General features: G+C 43.7%; 1 protein-coding gene across 4 annotated transcripts in view; it reads left to right on the forward strand.

Moving 5' to 3' along the window:
* The window catches only part of PHKA2 (phosphorylase kinase regulatory subunit alpha 2), a 111699-nt gene that overhangs the window by 64161 nt on the left and 21003 nt on the right, over positions 1–26535 (forward strand). For all 4 annotated transcript variants that reach the window (XM_077294646.1, XM_077294648.1, XM_077294647.1 and 1 more), the window contains exons 17-24: positions 1604–1748; positions 2700–2778; positions 5057–5232; positions 18019–18195; positions 19707–19795; positions 23418–23551; positions 25031–25187; positions 25281–25360. In XM_077294646.1, coding sequence (XP_077150761.1) covers positions 1604–1748; positions 2700–2778; positions 5057–5232; positions 18019–18195; positions 19707–19795; positions 23418–23551; positions 25031–25187; positions 25281–25360 — 1037 coding nt within the window. The remainder of the gene's footprint in view (positions 1–1603; positions 1749–2699; positions 2779–5056; positions 5233–18018; positions 18196–19706; positions 19796–23417; positions 23552–25030; positions 25188–25280; positions 25361–26535) is intronic.

Below are 26535 nucleotides of genomic sequence, written 5' to 3' on the forward strand. Positions count from 1 at the left end.
ACCGCTGTGCCCTGCTTTCCGGCCGGCGCTCACAGTCAGTGCGGGAAGCTGAAGGCGAGGGACCTGACGGACACCGGAATGTGAGTATGTACTGTTTTGTTTTTTTTTTTACATTTACGATGGTAACCACGGTAAACATCGGGTTACTAAGCGCGGCCCTGCGCTTAGTAACCCGATGTTTACCCTGGTTACAAGCGAACGCATCGCTGGATCGGTGTCACACACACCGATCCAGCGATGACAGCGGGAGATCCAGCGACGAAATAAAGTTCCAAACGATCTGCTACGACGTACGATTCTCAGCAGGGTCCCTGATCGCAGTAGCGTGTCAGACACAGCGATATCGTATGGATATCGCTAGAACGTCACGGATCGTACCGTCGTAGCGACCAAAGTGCCACTGTGAGACGGTACCCTAACACATGCACAAAGCAGAACTGTTTATTTTCTTACTTCTGTATTGACTTGTTCCCGACTACTTGGTGGTGCACTCTTTTCCCATTTATCCTAGATATCACCTTTCGTCAACATTTGCCTAAATATTTTTTTTAAGGAATATTAAAAAGTTAATCCATTAAAAAAATTACAATGTGCTTTTTTTTTCAAAGTTACTTTTGTTTGTCATCTTAACTTGTTTTCACTGGACAATCTCTCCTATACACAGGATCGGTGATGACTTCCTGATCAGTGGGGGTCTGACAGCTGGGAATCTCACCGATCGTCAGAACAGGGATTTTGTACCCTCCTTAGGCTGCAGTCCAGTGTGCGATGCTCGCCTGCCACTTCATTTATTCCACATGGGGCGGCCGAGTGCCATGTTAAGCTTTGTCCAGCACCTCCATAAAGAATGAATGGAGCCGAGATTGGGCGTTTGACTGCTGCTCCATGTTGTAACTTGGATATAAGTGCAGACCCCAGCAATGGGACACCCACCGATCAGCAAGTTATCAACCATACTGTGGATAAGTGATAACTTGTTTTTACCTGACAACCCCTCTAAATGTATATACCGTAGTTAAATAATGTATTTATCTATTACACTGGAAGGTATATTTATTTTATCTCTTTTGTGCATCATATTTTTCTGTGCGTCATTCATTGTGAAATATATTTGCTGTTCTCTGTCCAGGAAGCGTCCACTTTGTGATTTTGAAATTTTTTTATAAAGTGAGTGTAGTAACAAAGTGATCTCGCACACTTTGCATCCGACACATAAATGAATACAGACATAAACTCTTCAAGTCATTTGGAGATGTCTAGGCAGAGAGTGGCACTGAGTGGCAGAGAGTGGTGACCGTGTGGTTTTTGTCTCAATTTATTCCGTATACGCCATGACCATCTGGTTTTTGTCTCGATTTATTCTGTATTAGTGGTCATGATTTTGGTAATGGGAGCTGATTGTATTTAAAACAGTAGCCACTAAAAGCCCCAATTAAGCTGAGGGTTTTGCAGTGCGGATACGCTGCCCCAAACTGCTGCACTCTTAGTACCATTTGCAAATGTATCATTGGAACAAATGTACTCATTTTGAAATATGATAAATTGAAACAAAATGTGTACTTACCCATACATTGACTTCCATGATCTCATGCTCTCCGTCCAGTTTACAGATCAGCACCACTTCTATCTGGCTCTGGACAGCAAGATGATTGTTGAGATGCTCCGGACTGAGCTGGCATACCTGACTTCATGCTGGAGGATGACAGGCAGACCGACACTCACCTTCCCCATCACTCACTCCATGCTAAGTAATTAACATTTCTTTCTATAGCATTTTAATGGTGCACAGGCACTTGAGGCTTCAGTTCCACTATATTCAGGTATTAAAAAGTTCATTGCTTCAAATATTTCTTACTAGTTATAATGTTCCCTTAAAGAGGTTGTCCTCCACTACTTTTACATTGATGGCCTATCCTTTGGCTAGGTCATCAATGTCTGATTGGCCATAGTCCGACACCAGACAACCCCGCCGATCAGCTGTTATCGGTGGCGAACGCTGACTGGAAGTACTCTCTTCCGGAACTGGCTGTCTGCTTGTAGTGGTCGCCGCAGGGTACTACACATCCGCCTCCCATAGGATGTGCAGTACCAAGCCCCGGTCACTACAAGTGGACAGTCAGTTCTACAAGTAAGTACTACCGGCCGGCAGCTGCCCACTCTGATAACAGCTGATCGGCGAGGTTGTTGGGTGTTGGACCATGGCCAATCAGACATTGATGAGCTATCCCAAGGATAGACCATCAATGTAAAAGTAGTGGACAACCTCTTTAAGAATAAGCAAATCATGAATGCAGTACAAAGGGGAAATCTGCGGTGAAAATTCACTGTAGCCATCAACAGGCTACGGATGTTAACTACTCTGTGCTGGTTTATTAACGTCAGAAGACTGACCATCACTTCCATTTGTTACGTACCGTGTGGATAAGATTTTATAAAATCTTCAACTCTGAAACTGAAAAGGATTTTCCTCTGTGGTACCTGTTGTGACCGTACTCTGAAGGCTTTAAGATGCAGAAATACCAGTCTGGATTTCTTAATAAATAAATGAGGTCATAAAAACTGAAGCATCTTATAAGATTTCAGAAAGGAAAATAGTGTAGTGAATCTGATACTCCGATATATATAAGGTTATATTGCAGACACTTGGCTAGTCCGGATTTCTCAAGCACACAGTAATATTCACATAATTTGTATTTCAGATGAGGATGGCACAGACATAGATCCGGCTATTATCTCTACAATTCGGAAACTTGAGGATGGATACTTAGGAGGTGCCAGGTATGTAGCATGTGATCTGAATATGAGCAGAATGTGATAGAATATGAATTGCTCGGTTCTTTTATTGCTTTTTCAATGGCACACTATAAATTTCTAATTTTTTCAACTCACAATTAAGATTTGGATCTGCTCACCACTGTCCAAGAATACGATGTAAGTTGTACGTACGGTAAATAGGAAAATGTTAAACACTTTACTAAGGTCCCGGAGTTTTTTTCATTGGCACTTTTTAGCTTTCTCCCAAACACCGCTTTCTCTACGGGGCTTCCTTGTTAACGTGTTATAGAAAAAAGACGCAAAAAATAAAACCTATTCCTATCATCCAAAAAAATGTATTGTAACATTCATGACACCCTAACAAAAAAATATGCTTCAAATACACAGGTGTAAAAGAAGCTTAAAATAGATTCTCCATGTTTAATAAGCCAGGAATGTTTAAGGGAACCTGTCACATTGTATACACAGAGGGATATAGACAGCATGGCAGAGAGAAGGCTAATATTTAGGTTTGTTGGGAAAGATTCAGTATAACTTGTATTTTATTCATTGAAATCCCTGGTGTTTGTAGGAGTCCAGTGGGAGGTCCTAATCAGTGATTTACAGCTATCTCTGCATTGTCAGACATACCAGGATCACTGTCAATCACTCACTAGGACCGCCCACTGGACTCATGAACTTCAGGGATTTCAATGAATAAAATGTAATGTAAGCTTTTCCCTCCTAGATGTCTGTCAGTCTGCTCAGCTCGCCCTGCTCAATATAAACCCCGCATGCTGGTTGCATACACCAGAGCAGAGTCCATAGAGCGAGGTAAAGTGCAGCAGCCTGAGAGACCATACTCACCTATTCGCTTGGTTGGTGAAATGTAATTATTGTCTTTTGTTCTAGACATCCAGTTAGTGATATTAATATCAGAATCCTGTTGGGCTGCATTCTCATGACAGTATTTTGGTAACTGTTCTGCATCACTATTAATAAGCCAAAACATGGAGTGGAACCTTACAGAGAAAGTATAATGGAAAGGTTTTGGTTTCTCTTTTGGTTTTGGTTTACAAAACTTATACAGAATACTGGGCAAAATTCTACCACGTGAGTGATCCCCTGAAGATGGATTCATGTGCTCCATATTCACAGTCCGAATAGCCATATGTCACAGCTGGAGCAGCCACAGGTCTCCTGACACCCATGCGACTGCTGAGTTTGGGTCATGAGTAGTGATGAGCGAGTGTACTCGTTACTCGAGATTTCCCAAGCATGGTCGGGTGGTCTCCGAGTATTTGTGAGTGCTCGGAGATTTAGTTTGTCGCCGTAGCTGCATGATTTGTGGCTGCTAGCCAGCCTGTATACATGTGGGGGGTAACCTGTTTGTTAGGGAATCCCGACATGTAATCAAGCTGTCTAGCAGCCGCAAATCATGCAGCTACGGCGACATAAACTAAATCTCCGAGCAGTCACAAATACTCTGAGACCACCCAAGCGTGCTTGGGAAATCTCGAATAACGAGTACACTCGCTCATCACTAGTCAGGAGACCTAAAGCCGGTCTGGGCGTTCTTACTATAACTAATCAATATGCCATCATTATTCCAAGTAGGAAAACTGATAGCTATTGAAAACCTCATGACCTCAGTAAAGTGCCCCTTTAGGGTATGTGAACACAGTCATTTTGCTGAGTTTTTGGAGGGGAAACGTCAAGTTTTTGAGGAGTTTTGAGTTTCTGAGGAGCATTTTGAGAGAGTTCACACATTTTCTGCTCCAAAAACTCCTTGAAAAACTTTGTGCACATATTCAAAGGATGTTTTCTGTGGATTTTCTTTACCAGTAGCCTTGTAGTTTTTAGGCAATACAGATCTTAGTTGGGGTAAACTACCCATAAGATATTTCAATGATGTGAAGTCAAAAAAGAAAATCATGATTGTAAATACTCATTTAAATATATTGTTTAAAATGATCTACTTTAAGAGCTTTTCTGATGTTGTTTTAAAAAAAAAAAAAAAATATAGCAAAAAACTTGCTTTACTTACCTCCCTTGGTCCAGCATCGAGTCTCTGCTGCTGCTCCTGGTGTCTGGCTGCACTGCAGTCAATAACAGACAATGGGAGAAGCGACAGAGACGCAACGCTGGACTTGGGGAGAGTGAGCAATGCACAGTTGTTTTTGGGTTTTTTTAACAAACTGCAGCCTGAAAAAAAAAAAATTCCTTTAAACTAAGTTATATTGTGAGATACATAAAATATGTGATTTCTGTGATCTAATCCTTTACCCTTTTTTCTTCCCAGAGTAAAACAAGGCCCGTTATCTGAGTTTCTCACGACATCATTTTTCACTCACCTAAGTTTCCTGGATTCTGACTCTGATGAAAAGCTGTTGGAAGAAAGTAGTGAAGGCTATTATAGTCCAGACAATGACTACGAGTATGAGCTAGGAGGATTTCAAGGGGACCACAGTGAAAATGGTAAAAAGTAGGGCATGCCGGGAGGTTTGAGCAGAGATGGGCATGGTCTTTAAACCTCTCACTCTCAGATAACTTTTCGTTCTGCGGGACGAGTTGTAGTTTTTGATTCTTATATTTTAGTGTACAATGTAATGCAAAATGGGGAAAAAACAAGTAGGATGATATGGTGAAAAATGTAATTATTACAGCATTCATCGTATGGTAAAACTGCGCTAGAAACATGTTTCTCCAGGACAGAACGATTACCGCAGATCCCAAACTTGCATAGAATTATTCAGTTTTTTATTTTTCTCTGATTTTTTTTTTTGTTTCTCTTTTTGAAGTTTGCCATATAGATTAATTAAATTTCTATTTTATATTTTGATAGGCGGGACTTTTATTGCAAATATGTATTTTTTATTACTTTCTTTTGGAGGAGATGGGGGTGATTAAAATTTTATATTTTGTCTTCTGCTTAGTGGGACATAGGGGGAAAAAAAAAATTAAACCAATACATAGGTATAGTTATATAAAAAAAATAAAAAAAAAGTACACATATTTAGTATCGCCACATCCAGAATGATTCGACCTATAAAACTATCTCACTATTTAACCCCTTGAGTGAACTCCTTAAAAAAACATGGCAAAACACTATGCTTTTTCATTGTACTTCCAAAAAAAGTGGCATTACACGAGATAAAAAAGCCTGGCCTACGATACAACGGTGTCCATCTTTTTAAGTGTTCAGGTAAGTGTGGTCAACCACAGTTTTGTGCACCTCTGAAGAGAAGGACACCACTGAACAGGCGGAGTACAGAGTACTCATCATTATAGTGAATGGACCTGTCGGGGGTTTCATCTGAATCATGTCATTAGGAGATTTAGATGGAAAACCAGATGTAAGTGCTCATCAACACCAACCTTATTACCGCACTTGCCACCGCACCAGGGCAAGTGGGAACAGCAAGGTTAAGCACCCGATTTTTTTATTTTTATGGATGCGCCATTTCTGGAGCCGCTGGGGGCTGATATTAGTAGCCTGGGAGTGGGGCCAATATCTATTCCCCCTTTCCTAGCTATTAATATCAGCCCACAGAAGCCTCTTTAGCCTTTGCTGGTTATAATTTATAGGTATACGTCTTTTTTTGGGGGGGAGGGGTCCCCGTAAACTAACCAGTAGAGGCTAAGTAAACAGTTGTGAGCTGTTATTAATAGCCTGGGAACCTTTTGGGATATTTTTCCCTATCCCAGATTAGTAGCATCAGCCCCCAGCAATGAGCTTTCCAAAACTCTGCTGGTTATCAAAATTACATGGAGCCCACGCCAATGTTTTCATTTAATTCTTAATTTTACACATAATGTACACAGTGGGTGTTGAATACAACTCCCATCATTGTGACAGGTGACCATGATCAGAGCTGTTTTCAGCGCCTGGAAACAGTGTGAACTGTGCCACTTGTCATCCGTGCATCATCAGTGTGCACGTGTGCGGGATGTTTTGTGGGCCGTGCTGCTGATAAAAATCGGACATGTCTTCGGGTCATTCACACGGACACATGCTCTATGAGAAAAACCTGACACGTGCTCACAACCACTGAATACAGTGGGTGGGCGTTTTTCTGTATTTGCGGTCCTTAAAATGCGGACCGCATACAGACATGAAAAACTGATGTGTGAAGGGGGCCTAATATGGCTCCTTCCCTTCTGAGCTTTCCACTCTGCCTGAAACGTATTTCCCGATTTACATGTAGGGTATTTGCGCACTCAGGAGAAATTACACAACAAACTGAGACGTCCATTTTTTTGCTTTTAACCCTTATAAAAATGTAAAATTTGGGGCTAAAACATTTTAATATTAAAAATGTAATTATTCTTTTTTGACCTCCCAATGGTCCAAAATTATGTGAGGCACATGTATAGTCAGCATGCTCACTGCACTCATTGATGAATTCATTGGGGAGTGTAATTTGTACAGTGGGGTCACTTTGGAGGATTTCTGCTGTTCTGGCACCTCAGGGGCTCTGACATTGTGACACAGCCCCCTCAAACTATTCCAGTAAAATCTGAACTCCAGTATAGTGCTTCTTTCCTTCTGAGCTTTGCACTTTGCCTCAAAAGTAGTTACTGACCAGCTATGGGGTACCGACATACTCCAGAAAAATTGCACAATTGTTTGGTCCGTTTTCCCCTATTATCCCTTTTTAAAATTAAAGATGTGGGGGCCAAATCAACATTTTAGCGGAAAAAAAGGGCTCTTCAAACGTGACATGGTATTTGAAATCAATTTCTGCGCTCCAGAATTCAATTGGTGTTCCTTCCGAGCACTGCCGTGCTCCTAAACAGTAATTTTCCACCGCATATGGGGTATCGATGTACTCAGTAGAAATTGTACAGTCCATTTTCTCCTGTTACCCGTGTGAAAATGAAAAATTTGGGGCAAATGTAACATTTTTGCAGGCTCATCATTATAAAATTCTGTGAAGCACCTGTAAGTTCAAGGTGATCACCACACATCTAGATAAGTTCCTTGAGTGGTTTAATTTACAAAATGGGATTACTTGTGGGGTTTTTCACTGTTTAGTCACATCAGGGGCTCTCCAAACATGACATGGTGTCCGCTCTCGATTCCAGCCAATTTTGCACCTCAAAAGTCAAATGGTGCTCCTTCCCTTTGGAGCGCTGCCATATGTACAAACAGTAGTTTCTCCTACGCCTCATTGGGGGGACACAGGACCATGGGTGTTATGCTGTTTGCCACTAGGAGGATACTAAGTAAACACAAAGAGTTAACTCCTCTGCAGTATACACCCCTAGACTGGCCAGTTCTTGCTTAGTGTCTGTAGGGGGCACTTGGGTCTGTTTTCAGACCCCACCGTTTTTGGTTTTTTTTTTTGTTTTATTTTTATTTTCTGTAAATTTTTATTTCTCCTTCGCCTCATTGGGGGACACAGACCATGGGTGTATGCTGCTGCCACTAGGAGGCTGACACTAAAGGCCCAGTCTCACTAAGCGATTTACCAACGATCACGACCAGCGATACGACCTGGCCGTGATCGTTGGTAAGTCGCTGTGTGGTCGCTGGGGAGCTGTCACACAGACAGCTCTCTCCAGCGACCAACGATCAGGGGAAGGACTTTGGCATCGTTGAAACTGTCTTCAACGATGCCGAAGTCCCCCTGCAGCACCCGGGTAACCAGGGTAAACATCGGGTTACTAAGCGCAGGGCCGCGCTTAGTAACCCGATGTTTACCCTGGTTACCAAAAAAAACAAACAGTACATACTCGCCTTCTGATGTCCGTCAGGTCCCTTGCCGTCCGCTTCCTGCTCTGACTGAGTGCCGCCGTACAGCGAGAGCAGAGCGCAGCGGTGACGTCACTGCTGTGCTCTCACTTCTCACTGTACGGCCGGCAGTCAGTGAGAGCAGGAAGCAGACGGCAAGGGACCTGACGGACATCAGAAGGTGAGTATGTACTGTTTGGTTTTTTTTACATTTACGCTGGTAACCAGGGTAAACATCGGGTTACTAAGCGCGGCCCTGCGCTTAGTAACCCGATGTTTACCCTGGTTACCAGTGAAGACATCGCTGGATCGGTGTCACACACACCGATTCAGCGATGTCAGCGGGGCCTCAACGACCAAAAAAAGGTCCAGGCCATTCCGACACGACCAGCGATCTCGCAGCAGGGGCCTGATCGCTGGTACGTGTCACACATAGCGAGATCGCTATGGAGGTCGCTGTTGCGTCACAAAACTAGTGACTCAGCAGCGATCTCGCTAGCGATCTCGCTATGTGAGACGGGGCCTTAAGTAATACAAAGAAAGTGATCTCCTCCTCTGCAGTGTACACCCTCCTGCTGGCTCTCAGCTAACCAGTTCTTGCTTAGTGTCCGTAGGAGGCACTCGGACTGGTCTGCTATTCAGACCCAAAAACTCTTTTTACCTTTACAACGGACGAATGGGGCGACGGATTCTTTCATGTTCCGATCTCCCCAAACCAACAACAGGCGAGCACGGGAGTTTTACCTCTCCGTATCCTCTCCTGCGACGTGGGATGCCACTGCCTGAGCTGATTCTAGGGGTGTCGGGCCCCTTCATGGGACCGATCTCCCCCCTCCCTTATCAGACGAGCACTGGAGTGTCACCTCCAGTATCCTCTTCTGCAGCCTGGCCTATTGCCGGACATTCAGCCCTGCCCACCAGGTTTTACCCTCGGCTGTTCAGAGGCACAATCCAGCGTGGCGTCCGAGCAGCCCCCACTGCACCACCACTCTTAAGAGCGGATGGTACAAGGAGGCGGACGGTTCCTCTCCTCCTCCCTGCTAAAGGGACAATGGATTGAGGACTTTTCTTACCCTGCACCGTCCAAACTACAGCAACAGCACAGGATCTTTTTCTACTTCTGACCTGCTGAACAAAGCTGCATACTGGGGTAAGTGCCAGGACTCGAGCGGTTGGAGGGCTCTGCGCATCCGGCGGTTTTTTCCCTCGTTCGGCGCTGGCTGGCTTCAAAAATTTAGCCCCCAGCTTCGGGTTTGTGTAGGCCGCAACCCGGAACTCTGCCCATGCTAGGCTCCGCCCCCCTATTCAGGCGCCTCATTCGGGACGAGAACTCTATTCTCGGCGGCCATCTTCATCCTCCTGCCATTTCCGGACACGAGTGTTCCCTGTTTTTAACCTGCAATCTCTGGTTGTCCAGCAAGCTCTGGTCTTAAAGACGCGTGCCCAGTAGTCGCTGGGCTTATAGGTACATGTCCAGCTTTCCCTGGCTTTGTAAAAACACATGACCAGCATTCCCTGGTCTTAAAGGTTCCCTAGTTTAAAAGGGGCACATTACCAGCATTCTCTGCTCTTTAAGTCATGACCAGCCAGAAGCCGGTCACCTTTCCCAGAGTACTTAATTCAAATGAGCTCAGGAGCCCTCCGCCGCCGATCCCGGCTCTTCCCAGAGTACCTAGTTCCCCTCAAGGGGCTTCACCTCTGGCGTAATCCTTGAAAAATGCTCTGGTCTTAAAGGCACATGACCAGTATGCCCTGGTCTTAAAGGCACATGACCAGTATGCCCTGGTCTTAAAGGCACATGACCAGTATGCCCTGGTCTTAAAGGCACCGTGACCAGTATGCCCTGGTCTTAAAGGCACCGTGACCAGTATGCTCTGGTCTTAAAGGCACATGACCAGTATGCCCTGGTCTTAAAGGCACCGTGACCAGTATGCCCTGGTCTTAAAGGCACCGTGACCAGTATGTCCTGGTCTTAAAGGCACATGACCAGTATGCCCTGGTCTTAAAGGCATGTGACCAGTATGCCCTGGTCTTACGCACATGACCAGTATGTCCTGGTCTTAAAGGCACATGACCAGTATAAAGGCACATGACCAGTATTCCCTGGTCTTAAAGGCACATGACCAGTAGGCCCTGGTTCTTAAAGGCACATGACCAGTATGCCCTGGTCTTAGAGGCACATGACCAGTAGGCCCTGGTTCTTAAAGGCACATGACCAGTAGGCCCTGGTTCTTAAAGGCACATGACCAGTATGCCCTGGTCTTAAAGGCATATGACCAGTATGCCCTGGTCTTAAAGGTACATGACCAGTATGCCCTGGTCTTAAAGGCACATGACCAGTATGCCCTGGTCTTAAAGGCACCGTGACCAGTATGCCCTGGTCTTACGCACATGACCAGTATGTCCTGGTCTTAAAGGCACATGACCAGTATGCCCTGGTCTTAAAGGCACGTGACCAGTATGCCCTGGTCTTAAAGGCACCGTGACCAGTATGCCCTGGTCTTACGCACATGACCAGTATGTCCTGGTCTTAAAGGCACATGACCAGTATGCCCTGGTCTTAAAGGCACGTGACCAGTATGCCCTGGTCTTACGCACATGACCAGTATGTCCTGGTCTTAAAGGCACATGACCAGTATGCCCTGGTCTTAAAGGCACGTGACCAGTATGCCCTGGTCTTACGCACATGACCAGTATGTCCTGGTCTTAAAGGCACATGACCAGTATAAAGGCACATGACCAGTATGCCCTGGTCTTAAAGGCACATGACTAGTAGGCCCTGGTTCTTAAAGGCACATGACCAGTATGCCCTGGTCTTAAAGGCACATGACCAGTATGCCCTGGTCTTAAAGGCACCGTGACCAGTATGCCCTGGTCTTAAAGGCACATGACCAGTATGCCCTGGTCTTAAAGGCACATGACTAGTAGGCCCTGGTTCTTAAAGGCACATGACCAGTATGCCCTGGTCTTAGAGGCACATGACCAGTAAGCCCTGGTTCTTAAAGGCACATGACCAGTATGCCCTGGTCTTAAAGGCACATGACCAGTATGCCCTGGTCTTAAAGGCACCGTGACCAGTATGCCCTGGTCTTAAAGGCACCGTGACCAGTATGCCCTGGTCTTAAAGGCACATGACCAGTATGCCCTGGTCTTAAAGGCACATGACTAGTAGGCCCTGGTTCTTAAAGGCACATGACCAGTATGCCCTGGTCTTAGAGGCACATGACCAGTAAGCCCTGGTTCTTAAAGGCACATGACCAGTAGGCCCTGGTTCTTAAAGGCACATGACCAGTAGGCCCTGGTCTTAAAGGCACGTGACCAGTATGCCCTGGTCTTACTCACATGACCAGTATGTCCTGGTCTTAAAGGCACATGACCAGTATAAAGGCACATGACCAGTATGCCCTGGTCTTAAAGGCACATGACCAGTATTCACTGGTCTTAAGGGCACATGATCAATCCGAAGCTGGCCACCCTAACTGAGCTCTGGAGCCCTCCGCCGCTGATCCCAGTTGATCTCAGAGTACCTAGTCCCCCTCAGTGGACTTTGTCACTAACCGCAACCCATGGTTTCTCTGACCAAGAGATTGAATCCCTCTGTGAACCCTCTGTGGCTCGGAGTGCTCGCAGGACCGATATACATGGTCCCTCTCCTACAATGGGAGCCGTCGGCTAGCAGGGGCCGCAAGTATTCTAGAAAAACGTACAGGCGTCTAGAAAACGGAAGTTTCATTTCCTGATCTCTCCCCTATGATTTGTTGAGAACAACGCTCTGAATATGGACCTGATATTGCCTTGGATTGCCAGAGCTTCAGAAAAAGAGGGACTCGCCTATTTATATCATCAACAAATTGACGAGCGATTCACTGGACAGAAGCCTCTACGTGGGATGCCATACCTGGTCTGATTTTTAAGGGCGACGGGTCCTTTAAAGGGCACCGATTTCTCCCCCCCCCCCCTACACACACACCATCAACAGACGAGCACATGCAGTGTCGCCTCCATGTAACCTCTTCTGCATCCTGGCCTAACGCCAGACAAGCTGCCCTGTCCACCCGGGGATCTCAATTCTGGGGATGTACAGAGGCACCCCTTTTTGGTGTCCGAGCACCCCCTTTGTATCACCACTATTTAGCGGATGATGCAAGAAAGCGGACGATTCCTCTCCACGTCCAAGCGGACGATTCCTCTCCACGTCCCTGTTAAGAGGATGGTGGATCGAGGGTTCCTAATTTTCTACTCTGCACGACGATGGCAAGAGATGGTTTTTTCCTGACCTGCTGGATGCAGCCCCGCTTTCTGCCACTTGGCAGACTAACCGGGTAGAATTTCTTGTGGTATACCTACCAGTATCCCTGCCCGATGTATCATCAATTAAAATACCACAGACGGTCGGATAGCAAATCTGGTTTGTTCCGTCTTGTGGCTTCGGGTTCAGCACTCTACCCTTCCTTAGCCGCCACATGGGTTGCTTGACCAATAGTCTCCTGGTCAGAGACCTTAACTACTTAACACAAGTAACCTTTCCCCGAAGACAGTACAGCTGGCCAATCAAATCTTCTGAGCGGGAGACTAACAAGGGATTGTATCTTTTCCACAGACCCAACCAGCAGTGGAAGTGTTGTCCAGGACAGTCTAGATCTAAGGGATCTTGGTTCCAAAAAGGGGCAATGAAAAGTAAGACCATTCCTGGACCTCAAATTTCTAACAACCTTTGACATGGTCCTCCTTTTTTAAGATGGAGTTCCTCCGCTCAGCCATTACTTCAACAGAAAAAGGTGGCGTTTCTGGCATCCATCGACATTCGGGATTCTTACCCTCACATTCCTATTTTTCCCCTCTACAATAATCCCTTCGCCTTTCCATTAGCGAACAGCATTTTCAAGTCACGACCTTGCCCTTCGGACTGGCTGCCGCAAGAGTGGTCGCAAGGGTCATGGCGGTTGTCATGTGCCTCTTGCACCCTAGAAGCGTGGTCGTCCTGCCCTATTTGGTCGACTTTCTAGCCGCTCTCCCAGGACTACGCTGAGTCATCTATATCACTTGCAATACCCTCTCACTTGGGCTAGCAGCTAAACTTAGACAAGTTTTTCCTCATTTCCAGCCCAGCAGATCGAGGATGATCCTGTACAAGAAGGATGGTAATTCTCTCTCGAGTCAAGGTCGTGGCTCTTCAACAGGGAGCTCGTGCACTTGATCACTCATTCCCTCGGTTCATTCAATTCGCTAGGAGGGTTCTGAGCAAAAAGACGACAATGGAAGCCGTTTGTTTCGCTCCGCTCGTTTTCAGCAAGTCAATCAGGATTTCAAAGGGTAGTCTCTGAGCTCCTTCCTCATCCAGAGCCTTCTCCCGGTCCAATGGTTATTAGGGAATACCAATGCCAGTCTTCTTCTCCGGATCATTGCTATTGGGATCCGAACGGTATGGCTAATCCTACAGCAGGTACACTGCCTTCAGGCGGGTCAACCATCCGTCTTCAATTGAATAATGCCACGGCTGCGCCATACGTCAACCATCTAGCAGGTACCCACAGTCAAGCGCCATGGCCGAGGTACCTCGCACTCTGATGGGCCGAGATCTATAATTCGGTGATCTCAGCAGTACATATCCTGGAGTAGAACACTGGGCGGCAGACATATTCAGCCGTCAGGGTTTCTCCTCAAGTAAGTGGGAACTTCACTCGGAAGTCTTCCATCAGATCTGCCTTCACTGGAGTACTCCAGATGTAGGTCGGATGGCATCGAAACTGAACGCCAATGTACTCCAGTTCATGGTTTGGCCTCGAGATCCAAGACCACCGAGGTGCCTGCTCTGTTCTACCATGGTACCAATTTCCATAACCCCTCTTCCACTACTTCTGAGATCTTTTTGGAAGCAGGAAGGGCCCCAGTGATCCCGGGAGACCCGCACTGACCATGTCAGGTTTTCTCGCTTGCGGTACTAGTATTTTTCCGTCTTATTGCGACAAAACTGCAAATATGCACTTTCTCGCAGAGAGTCTTCACCTGTAGTTCTTCCCTACCGCGTACCGTTAGATCTGTGGGACCTTAATGGTCCTAAGGATCTTGCAGTAGACTCCTTTTTCGATCCGGACAGACTTTACTATCACAGAAGGTCGCTCCCCTTTTTTCTCTGCGTTCTTGTCATCCTGATGAGTCTTCAGAGCTCGCTGCTCTGTTCTTTCAGACTTTTTTCCTTATTAGCATCAAGGCAAGGTTGCCCTTAGGCCATCCCCTTCCCTCGTTACCAAGGTGGTATTGTATTCCCACTGTTGCAGGGGCATCGTCCTTCTCTCATCTCTTTCGGCTCCAGTCCACAAAACGGAATGGGTTCTCCATAATCTGGAAGAAGTGAGTGCTCCAAGTGGGTACGTATCGAGGACGGCGTCCTTCCGAAGGTTGGACACTTTACTTGGGCTTCCCGAAGGTAAGAAGGCTTCCTGATGGTCACAGGAAGGGTTTAGCCGTTTCACCAGCCATGTTAGCCTGGTGGATTCTTTTCACCATCCAGGAGTCCTTCCGTGCTAGATGTAAGCCTATCTCCCTGTCTGAGGGCTCTAGGCACCAGACGTCGGCAAGCACGGCTGCAAGCTAGCGAATTCCTCCAGTCCGCATGCATTCTTGAAGCACTATAATTCCTACTTTCACAGATGGGAGTCTGGGCAGGCGAACTCTGCAGGCTGCGGTGGCGCACTTGTAAGTAGCGGTTACACGGCCTGATCTGATATTGTCCCCACCCAGGGACTGCTTTGGGACGTCCCACGGTCTGTGTCCCCCAATGAGGCGAAGGAGAAATAGGGATTTTTGTGTACTCACCGTAAAATCCTTTTCTCCGAGCCATTCATTGGGGGACACAGCTCCCTCCCTATTATTAGTTTGTGCTTGTTTTATAATTTGACATGCTATACTCTCATATATAATGTGACATGCTAAAAGCTCATATGTTATTGATCTCCTACTGCTTTTGCACCGAACTGGTTAGCTGAGAGCCAGCAGGAGGGTGTATACTGCAGGGGAGGAGCTAACTTTCTTTGTATCACTTAGTGTCAGCAGCATACACCCACGGTCTGTGTCCCCCAATGAATGGCTCGGAGAAAAGGATTTTACGGTGAGTACACAAAAATCCCTATTTTTTAATTAACGGAGTGAAGGGGGCGACGGATTCCTCTCTAGGGTTTGCTCTCCTCCGAACCATCAACAGGCGAGCATGGCGAGTATACCTCCCCGTACCTCTCCTGCGACGACTGGGGCACGCCTAAGCTACACCAAGGCGACGGTTCCAATACGGTCCTGATCTCCCCCCTGTAAGAGGGTGAGCACATAGAGTATACCTCTTATGTGCATCTCCCGGGCTCATCCGAAATTAAGCCCTCACCTTGGGCAGTATCCACTCAGGAACACGTCGTCACTTTTAAAAAGACTAAACGCATTCAAAAGATATTTGCTAATCACCCTGAGTTTCAGGACATTGTCCAAAAACACAGGGAACACCCGGAGAAGCGTTTTACGGTTCAAAAAGCCACGAAAGCTAAATATCCTGTCTCCAAGGATCTGGTGAAGGAGTTGTTGCTTCTCTCTCCTTCTGTGGATCCTGCCGTATCGCGACTCACATCTAAAGCAGTCTTATCCCTGTCCGACGGTTCATTAGTCAAAAATCCTTCTGACCGTCAAATTGACTACCTGGCTTGCTCAGTCTTTGAGGCCTCAGGAGCAGCTCTCCTTCCATCTTTTGCCGCTACCTGGGTGGCTAAGGCAATGGTGGCCTGGGCAGAGTTGTTAACCTCTACCATCCACGACAGTAATCTTCCCCCAGAGGCACCCAGACTAGCTAACCAGTTAGCTCAGGCCGGAGATTTCATAGTTAACGTTTCCATAGATGCGGCTAATTGCGCAGCGCAAGCGGCTGCAAACGCAATTTCCATCAGGAGGGCCTTATGGCTCTGCGATTGGCGAGCAGATTCTGCTTCTAAAAAGTGGCTGACTTCTTTACCTTACCAAGCTGGCCGTTTATTTGGGGAGAAACTAGACCAAATCATTTCTGACGCTACCAGAGGGCAGAGTAAATTAAATAAAAAAGGCTAGACTGGACTTTGCTAAAAAACATCTAAAAAAGCCAGTTCTGGAAGAACATTCTTTGGACAGATGAAACCAAGATCAACCTCTACCAGAATGATGGAAAGAGAAAAGTATGGCGAAGGCATGGTACAGCTCATGATCCAAAGCATACCACATCATCTGTAAAACACGGCGGAGGCAGTGTGATGGCTTGGGCATGCATGGCTGCCCTTGGCACTGGGTCACTAGTGTTTATTGATGATGTGACACAGGACAGAAGCAGTCGAATGAATTCTGAGGTATTCAGAGACATACTGTGTGCTCAGATCCAGCCAAATGCAGCAAAACTGATTGGTCGTCGTTTCATACTACAGATGGACAATGACCCAAAACATAAAGCCAAAGCAACACAGGAGTTTATTAAAGCAAAGAAGTGGAATATTCTTGAGTGGCCAAGTCAGTCACCTGATCTCAACCCAATTGAGCATGCATTTCACTTGTTAAAGACTAAACTTCAGACAGGCCCACAAACAGCAACTGAAAACCACCGCAGTGAAGGCCTGGCAGAGCATCAAAAAGGAGGAAACGCAGCGTCTGGTGATGTCCATGAGTTCAAGACTTCAGGCAGTCATTGCCAACAAAGGGTTTTCGACCAAGTACTAGAAATGAACATTTTATTTAAGATTATTTAATCTGTCCAATTACTTTTGGTCCCTTTAAAAACAGGGTGGCACATGTTAAGGAGCTAAAACTCCTAAACCCTTCATCCAATTTTAATGTGGATACCCTCAAATGAAAGCTGAAAGTCTGAACTTCAACTGCATCTGAATTGTTTTGTTCAACATTCATTGTTGTACTGGTAATGTCTATAACCAAAATTAGAAAAATATTGTCTCTGTCCAAATATATATGGACCTAACTGTATGTCTATATGTGTTAAGTGGTTGAAGTGGATCTCTCACGGTCAGTTACATGTCATTTTTTTATACCTGTTCTAAATGCCACTGTTCTTCAGAATCTGTTTTTTTGTTGTTTTTTTTTTTCTTTTGTCCCTGCTGCTCTCCATTCCTGGTGTATAAATTTAGTCTTGTTAGTGCTCATGAAGATGCCTGCAGAGAAGAGCTGAGGACCAGGCTAGGTTCTTCGCGTACAACGAAGTAAGGGTTCTGTTCCGGGAATGGAGAAGTGAAGAGACAAAAAAAAAATTAGATTCAAAAGAACAAAGGCCAGAAAAAAAATTACATATTTATGACAAGCGACTTATTGATACACTATAGGTGAAGTGCTACTCTGTATTTTTTGCAAAATTACTCCTTACTCTTTTTGTTGAACTGTAGGTGTGACATGGTGTATAGTAGTACACGTACACAGCAAAAGGTACAACAATAATGGATTGTATTGTGAGCTATAGAGCTAATACAATAGTTCAGTTATACGTATGAGATATAATGTCATTTTCTGCCTTTTTTCAGATGACGCACTGGATGAACTTGATCAGTATATAAACCACTTGCAGCAAAGCGTGGCCTCTACAACGCACTTACCTCCCACCTCTACTACCTCATCGCAGTACCATACATTTAGTTCTCTCCATTCTACCCGGGATATACTTTCCCTAATGGCTAAGTCAAAGGGCTTGGAAGTACCCAGTAAGTAGACTTATAAAAAAGGTGTACTTATTTTTGCAATGAAGCTTACAATCTTGCCAAGCATCATCCATCATGCTTATTAAACTCACTAATTTACTATGTGCTCTCTTGGCCATATCATAGTGAAACTGTAGTCATGAAAACCTCTGAAAAACTCAGTGCTTTTCTAGCAGTGAAGAAGAAAATTAGCTGGAGTCAGTGGATACAGAAGGTTCAGTACCGTTCACCTGAATGAGGTTGATTTGAGGACACGTACATGGATTTTTGCAAGTTCCATTCAGTTGAACTGGATTATCCGAAATTAATACAAGAAAATGTGTACATTTGATTCCACCTTAAGGGTAGGCTGCTCTGATCAACATCTGGGCAGAGCGTCAGGTTAGTGCTGCCGCTAATCAATGGCCGCTAATCAGTTTAGCATTTTGTCTTAGACAAAGAACCCATATTAATTGGCTGCTGATTTGCTGCAGCGCTCATTCGATTCTTCATCCAGGTGATGATCCCAGCAGACTGATGGCTGAACATGGAGTAGCAGCGCTGGTCCAGGGTAAGTATCTTTTTTTTTTTCTTTTTTTTTTTTCACCTCCCAGGATCCTTCATTAGGGGTTGTCCAGAAGAGGAGAGTCACTTTAAATGTATTTTTTGTCTAAATACGTTCTTCTGGGATATATAATTTAGGGCTCCATTACACACATACAAGTGCTTCTCACAAAATTAGAATATTAACCTCTATATAATATGAGATTCACTTTTTGTATTGAAGAACTGAAATAAAATGAACTTTTTGATGATATTCTAATTTTGTGAGAAGCACCTGTATTTTAGGCTTACTTTTCAAATGCATGTTAAAAAATTCAAGCATTTCAAGCAATTTTATGGCCTTTTTTACATGTGTTTTTGAAGAATCTATTATTTTGTACATTCATTTTTGTGCCATTTTTGAAGTTCTATTATAATGCCTATAATGAAAAATGCCAAAAGATGCCCAATACGCAGAGCATGTAGCATTTGATATGCTGTGTGGTCTTTTAGAGGTTTTTCCTGTATGGCCACTTTTCTGCCTACACACTGGGCAGGAACCTACAACACTGTTCCATTTAATAGAAAAGCGTGGTCCTGCATTTCCCTGCACAGCAGGTGGCCATGAGCACTGCCAGGCAGATGTGGATAGGTGGGGGTCCCATACGTCAGACGACACCTATAATATTGTCCTGACTTATTCTAGTGGTGGACCATAACGCTTGAAATCATGGTTATTTAGATCAGAGGTGTCAAACTGCATTCCTCGAGGGCCGCCAACAGGTCATGTTTTCAGGATTTCCTTAGCATTCCACAAGGTGCTGGGATCATTCTGTGCAGGTGATTAAATTATCACCTGTGCAATACAAGGAAATCCTGAAAACATGACCTGTTGGCGGCCCTCGAGGAATGCAGTTTGACACCTCTGATTTAGATGTCTACCGTATAAGAAGCTGCCATTTATACTGACATGTGAAATTCTGTCACTTCAGATTCATCTTTGTTTCTGCCTGCTAAGAATTTAAGTGGTCATCGAAAGTCTTTAAATCTGCTAGAAGTTCCTCAACCACACAAACCTAAGGTAGGAATGTGTTCCTGGTACATTAAGCATGAATTTTATTTAGCCGTCATTAATATGGGTTTTGGCCATGCTGCAAAAGACACAGGAATTACAGGGATTGTCCATTTAAAAAAAAAAAAATTAGTATGATGCCACTCACTATTTTGCCTTCTGTCAAATGAAACCTTACTGCAAGTGATCATTGCAATACTCCAGTGCTAAGAAAGAATCATTGATATGTAATTCCAGCTCTGCTCTGTCATCCTCGCTGTCTGCATGCAGTACATAGACAATGCGTCTCCTACCAACTGGTTTGGACAGCACACAGATTCCGTTATTTCAATTCACCCATTCACTTGCAAAATGGGCTAGAGTAGTTGATGGCTGTTTTTTTTTTTTTAATGCAGATTATATTCCCCCACAAAAAAATTGTAAATTGTCTCTTTAAATATAATGTCTGTGTGCTGTCCATGTAAAAAAGAAAACGGATCGCACAAGGACAACTAACACTAACATGTGAATAAGGCATTACTTAGCATTTTACTCCGATGACCACTTTAAGAATAGCATTAAGCTGTATAACTAAGGTAAATGTGCAGAAAATGTAAATGTTTCTTAGCCACAGGAGACCAGCTGCTGTGATCTCATATATTGTACACACATAATTAGGTGATTCCTGCTCTCCTTTTGTAAGATAGCGCACAGACAGACACAAGAGCCTGGAAGACATAATGCAGCAGTACTGAGCAGTGTGCCTGTGCATACAGTCCTGGGAGGATCTACATCATTTGTTAGACAGCTGTTGTACGTTCTGTGCTTCCCTGCCTGTTTTCCCACTCTGCTCACTTCACCTCACCTCTCTATAGGGTATAAAAGGAGGTGTAACCTGATACCTCACTGTCAATCTGTCCTGCTTTGTCATCAGTGGGTGGTGAGTTCAGGAGTTGGGGAGCAGAGGAACCAGTGGGTCATAACAAGAGAAGGAAGCAGATTTTCCTTGATAATATAAATTACAAAATGTATTTTATTTGCTTGTATTATTATTTTATTATAACACCAATAAAATCAAATAAATACCATATATAACCAAGGGGAACCAAAAAATACAGAAAAACCACAAGGTATGGCTGGAAAAAGTGGTAACAGTCAATATGGAGTAACCTTCACAATATCAGCATCATCATAATGACAGCAAAGTAATCACATATTCAAAGGACTTATATATAAAACATTAATAATACACCTGATACCACAGCCGTCAATGACAATGAACCCAAAGCCAGTGCATATATATGATAAAATAATAATTTATATACAAATAAAGTGCAAAGTACCAGCTAGGAATAAGTATAAGTATCAACAAATGGTAACATTTTTAAGGGTTCAGAATCATTGTAAGCCAAAGCATCAGAGGATATAATAATATTAGAAAAAAGCAAGTAAAGGGAACATACAGTTAGGTCCATATATATTTGGACAGTGACAACATTTTTCTCATTTTGGTTATAGACATTACCACAATTTAATTTTAAACAAAACAATTCAGATGCAGTTGAAGTTCAGACTTTCAGCTTTCATTTGAGGGTATCCATATTAAAATTGGATGAAGAGTTTAGGAGTTTCAGCTCCTTAACCTGTGCCACCCTGTTTTTTAAAGGGACCAAAAGTAATTGGACAATTGACTCCAAGGCTATTTCATGGACAGGTGTGGGCAATCCCTTCATTATGTCATTCTCAACTAAGCAGATAAAAGGCCTGGAGTTGATTTGAGGTGTGGTGCTTGCATTTGGAAGGTTTTCCTATGAAGTAAACATGCGGTCAAAAGTGCTCTCCATGAAGGTGAAACAAGCCATCCTTAAGCTCTGAAAACAGAAAAAACCCATCCGAGAAATTGCTACAATATTAGGAGTGGCAAAATGTACAGTTTGGTACATCCTGAGAAGGAAAGAAAGCACTGGTGAACTCATCAATGCAAAAAGACCTGGGCGCCCACGGAAGACAACAGTGGTGGGTGATCGCAGAATAATCTCCATGGTGAAGAGAAACCCCTTCACAACAGCCAACCAAGTGACCAACACTCTCCAGGAGGTCGGCGTATCAATATCCAAATCTATCATAAAGAGAAGACTGCATGAAAGTAAATACAGAGGGTTCACTGCACGGTGCAAGCCACTCATAAGTGTCAAGAATAAAAAGGCTAGACTGGACTTTGCTAAAAAACATCTAAAAAAGCCAGCACAGTTCTGGAAGAACATTCTTTGGACAGATGAAACCAATATCAACCTCTACCAGAATGATGGAAAGAGAAAAGTATGGCGAAGGCTTGGTACAGCTCATGATCCAAAGCATACCACATCATCTGTAAAACACGGCGGAGGCAGTGTGATGGCTTGGGCATGCATGGCTGCCAGTGGCACTGGGTCACTAGTGTTTATTGATGATGTGACACAGGACAGAAGCAGCCAAATGAATTCTGAGGTATTCAGAGCCATACTGTGTGCTCAGATCCAGCCAAATGCAGCCAAACTGATTGGTCGTCGTTTCATACTACAGATGGACAATGACCCAAAACATGAAGCCAAAGCAACCCAGGAGTTTATTAAATCAAAGAAGTGGAATATTCTTGAATGGCCAAGTCAGTCACCTGATCTCAACCCAATTGAGCATGCATTTCACTTGTTAAAGACTAAACTTCAGACAGAAAGGCCCACAAACAAACAGCAACTGAAAACCACCGCAGTGAAGGCCTGGCAGAGCATCAAAAAGGAGGAAACGCAGCGTCTGGTGATGTCCAGGAGTTCAAGACTTCAGGCAGTCATTGCCAACAAAGGGTTTTCAACCAAGTACTAGAAATGAACATTTTATTTAAAATTATTGAATCTGTCCAATTACTTTTGGTCCCTTTAAAAACAGGGTGGCACATGTTAAGGAGCTGAAACTCCTAAACCCTTCATCCAATTTTAATGTGGATACCCTCAAATGAAAGCTGAAAGTCTGAACTTCAACTGCATCTGAATTGTTTTGTTTAAAATTCATTGTGGTAATGTCTATAACCAAAATGAGAAAAATGTTGTCTCTGTCCAAATATGTATGGTCATAACTGTATTTACCCAGTATAGACCACCAGCCAGGGACCCACGACACCTGACGCACGTTTCGCTCAGGAAAGCTTCGTCGACCCCTGGACTTTATTTGTATATAAATTATTATTTTATCATATATATGCACTGGCTTTGGGTTCATTGTCATTGACGGCTGTGGTATCAGGTGTATTATTAATGTTTTATATATAAGTCCTTTGAATATGTGATTACTTTGCTGTCATTATGATGATGCTGATATATTGTGAAGGTTACTCCATATTGACTGTTACCACTTTTTCCAGCCATACCTTGTGGTTTTTCTGTATTTTTTGGTTCCCCTTGGTTATATATGGTATTTATTTGATTTTATTGGTGTTATAATAAAATTTATATATTTTATTACTTTTTCGCTTAGTGCTTTTTCTTTGGTGTATTTATGATTACTTGCCTGGCGTAACAATGATTTAGGTGCAGTTTATAGGTGTAATAATTGTATTATTATTTGTGGAAAGTTTGTTGGAACAGCAATGACCATATAAATATGATTGTACTTTTCCCAGGCAAAAGAGACTGAATTGAATTTACCAAAAGACACACATGGTAACCTGGACTGTGAAAAACTAGTGGAACAACTTAAAGACTGTCCAACTCTCCAGGACCAGGCAGATATACTCTACATATTGTGTGTTATAAAGTGAGTAGTGGACGGACTCGTCTGGGGGATCGGTTTGGGATTTTATCGTTAATCCATTATCAGGCATTTAAAGGATTGTCTCCTGCTGTTTGTGTCAGTCCGCGCTATGTGCAGGTCCTGCCCTACTGAAATCCTTTGGTTGTGGGACTACAGACGACACTTGTTACTTGAGGCAGTGGCCCAGGGCTGTGCTAATATTCTGGGCCATTCATCTATACTATTTAGCATAGATCTGTGCCATGTGGATTGTAATCTCCATATTGATAGCTGAAAATATTACTTCTTTTCTAGGATTAATAGCTAGCAGGATCATACATTGATTATTGTACTATTATTTCAGTCATTGGACTACTTCAGTAAATTTTTATAATAAAATCGAATGATGTGCTGTATAATTTAAAAAAAATGTAGGCTAGTTTATTTTAATTAAATTAGGGCCAGTTACATTTTTTTTTTTTATTTAAGTGGTCTAAAGCATAATGTGGATCTGTCATTATCCTATGTTTTCCTAATTATTCCTTCCCTCTTAACACTGACTGTTGCCTGCATCTGCCTGTATGTATAGGGCCATCAAATTATGGATAGAAGGGGATATGAGATCGGGGGAGCCCTCGTCTAATAAACGTATTGAACAGAAACTGCCTGTTTATATAAAATTAAAAGAGCTGGTTCAGCACACGGAGATGCCGGGGACGTCTTTCTATGTAACAACCATCGTTTTTAGTTTTTCTAAGAACAAAAACCCTGTAAAGAGGGTCTACAACATGGACTATGCACCTTTATCGAGAACATGGGGCCCGAAGTCTTCTCTTCTGATAAGAGTTGCGTGCTGCTCCTAAAAAAATATGCTCCATATTCTCCTGTTTCAGACACTCCCTTTTACAAAAAAAACTCTTGCTTTTCTACAACCAGTTCCGTTCAAAAGGCCAAACTTCCACATATTCAATTCTTATCACTTGTCCAATTGACAGGTCATAAAAAATACGATTAATATAATACTATACCTCGACCTGCGTCTCCCTAGTCCTTAGACCAGGCTTTAATGGTTTTCTGGGCTCAAGAGAAACTTCTGCAGTCAACTTACATCAGTGCAGATTTCCAAATTGTGAGTTCGCAATGTGCACACTGTCAGGATACCCCTCCATTTCCAGCACAAGTGGGAGAGCACATGACCAGAAGTATGCCGTTTCCACACCTGCAGTCATGTGCCAACTAAGTTCTCATCCACTTCTCTCAATGCTTTATTGCTCTGGAAATGGAGGGATATTCTGACAGCGTGCACATTGTCACGATTTAGCAACCTGCATTCACATAGTGTGAAAAATTAGTGCTTGGAAAACCCCTTAAAATTTGGTCCTATATTCACTACTCTGAAACTGTACATGTATTTATTAGGGTTTTACAAGTATTTTTATTAGTATTAACATATGTTTCCATCTGAAAAATGTATCCTAACCCATTCAATATTTCTGTGTGTAGAGGTCTTGATTGGGACACAAATCTGAATGGGCAGTGTGGAGTAACCGTGCATTGCCTACTGAGTGAACTGTATGGCAAAGCTGGCCACAATCGAGAATGGGGTCTAATCCGCTACATCTCAGGGTTACTGAGGAAGAGAGTGGAAGTTCTGGCAGAGGTACAGCACCCAAACTTTTTCATGTCACTATTTTCTGGGCACTCTAAGCAGACGCAACAACTCAATATCATTCTTGAAATCTTATTTCATCAGGCATGTACTGACATCCTTTCACACCAAAAGCAGCTAACCGTAGGATTGCCCCCCGAACCTCGAGAGAAGACCATTACAGCGTAAGCATCTATTAACTTTGGTAACATTACAGTATGTACAGCATTATAACCACAGTTCTAGAATACAGCATGGATCATCATAGGGAAAGTTGACTTTTACGAGTATTAAGGTGTCCACACATATTAGATGAACATTGTCCAAACTTGCTAATTTTGGCAGGACATGACCACTATCTAATGTGGCCCAACTTCCCCAAAACACCCCACCCCAACATCAGTGAAAAATTGGTTTGGTTGTAACTTATTTCCTTCTCCACAATAAGAGCACAGGCACGCTTGGGTGAGCCAAGCCTGAACCTCTATGGGGAGATGACTGGTGGCCAAAGTATATGGACACCTTTAAAGTCTTATCATTTGGCTGGACTCTATTTGTATTATTTAAGGTTATTAAATGTAATTGATTGTAATAATATTAGTAATAATAAGCCAATGACACATGATGTTTGCAGTGTATTGAAACACTGCCAGAAAATTGCTATTAATTTAGTTCTTTTACTTAATCTTAAAATTGATTTCAAATACTGAAGAGACCTTAAGAGGGTTGTCCACTACTCGGACCACCCCTTCTCAATTCCTATGTTTCCCCACAGTAAAATAATAACACCTATACTCGCCACCTGTGCCAGCGCTGTTCCAGTGTTCGGCAGTGGCTCTCCCGGAGATCACGTTACATTATGTCACGCGATCTCTGTGGCTAATCAGCCCTGGTTTCACTCTCCCGTCCTACAGATACAATTAGTAGAGACAAGGAGTTTTGGCGTGCACTTGGTCCTTAAGTGAGATGCTGGTAGAATGGAGTGTGTGAACCCAAGATCAAGGCAGGGGAAATTTTACCGCACCGTCTCAATGGATAGTGATGCAAGTTTTTATTCAGCAATTGGCGAACAGTGAAATACTTTGTGTAAGTGGCGACAAAATGGAACACAACGTTTTGACCCTATATGGGTCTTCATCATAGTGTAGTTGTTTAGTAGAGAGTAAAGGGAACCCTTTCAATAGGAAGTCGCAGGATATGTGAGAAAGCACTGCTCCTTTGGTTGGCACTCCCATATGACGTTTTGGCACGGGAGCGCCTCGGAATACCCAACCAAAGGAGCAGCGAGAGGCGAGAAGTATTATACAGTAGTTGTCCTAGTAGTGGACAACCCCTTTAACTATTGTAATTAATAGAATAC

The sequence above is a fragment of the Ranitomeya variabilis genome, chromosome 3 (genome assembly GCF_051348905.1).
Source record: "Ranitomeya variabilis isolate aRanVar5 chromosome 3, aRanVar5.hap1, whole genome shotgun sequence".
In the NCBI taxonomy this organism is placed as follows: Eukaryota; Metazoa; Chordata; class Amphibia; order Anura; family Dendrobatidae; genus Ranitomeya; species Ranitomeya variabilis.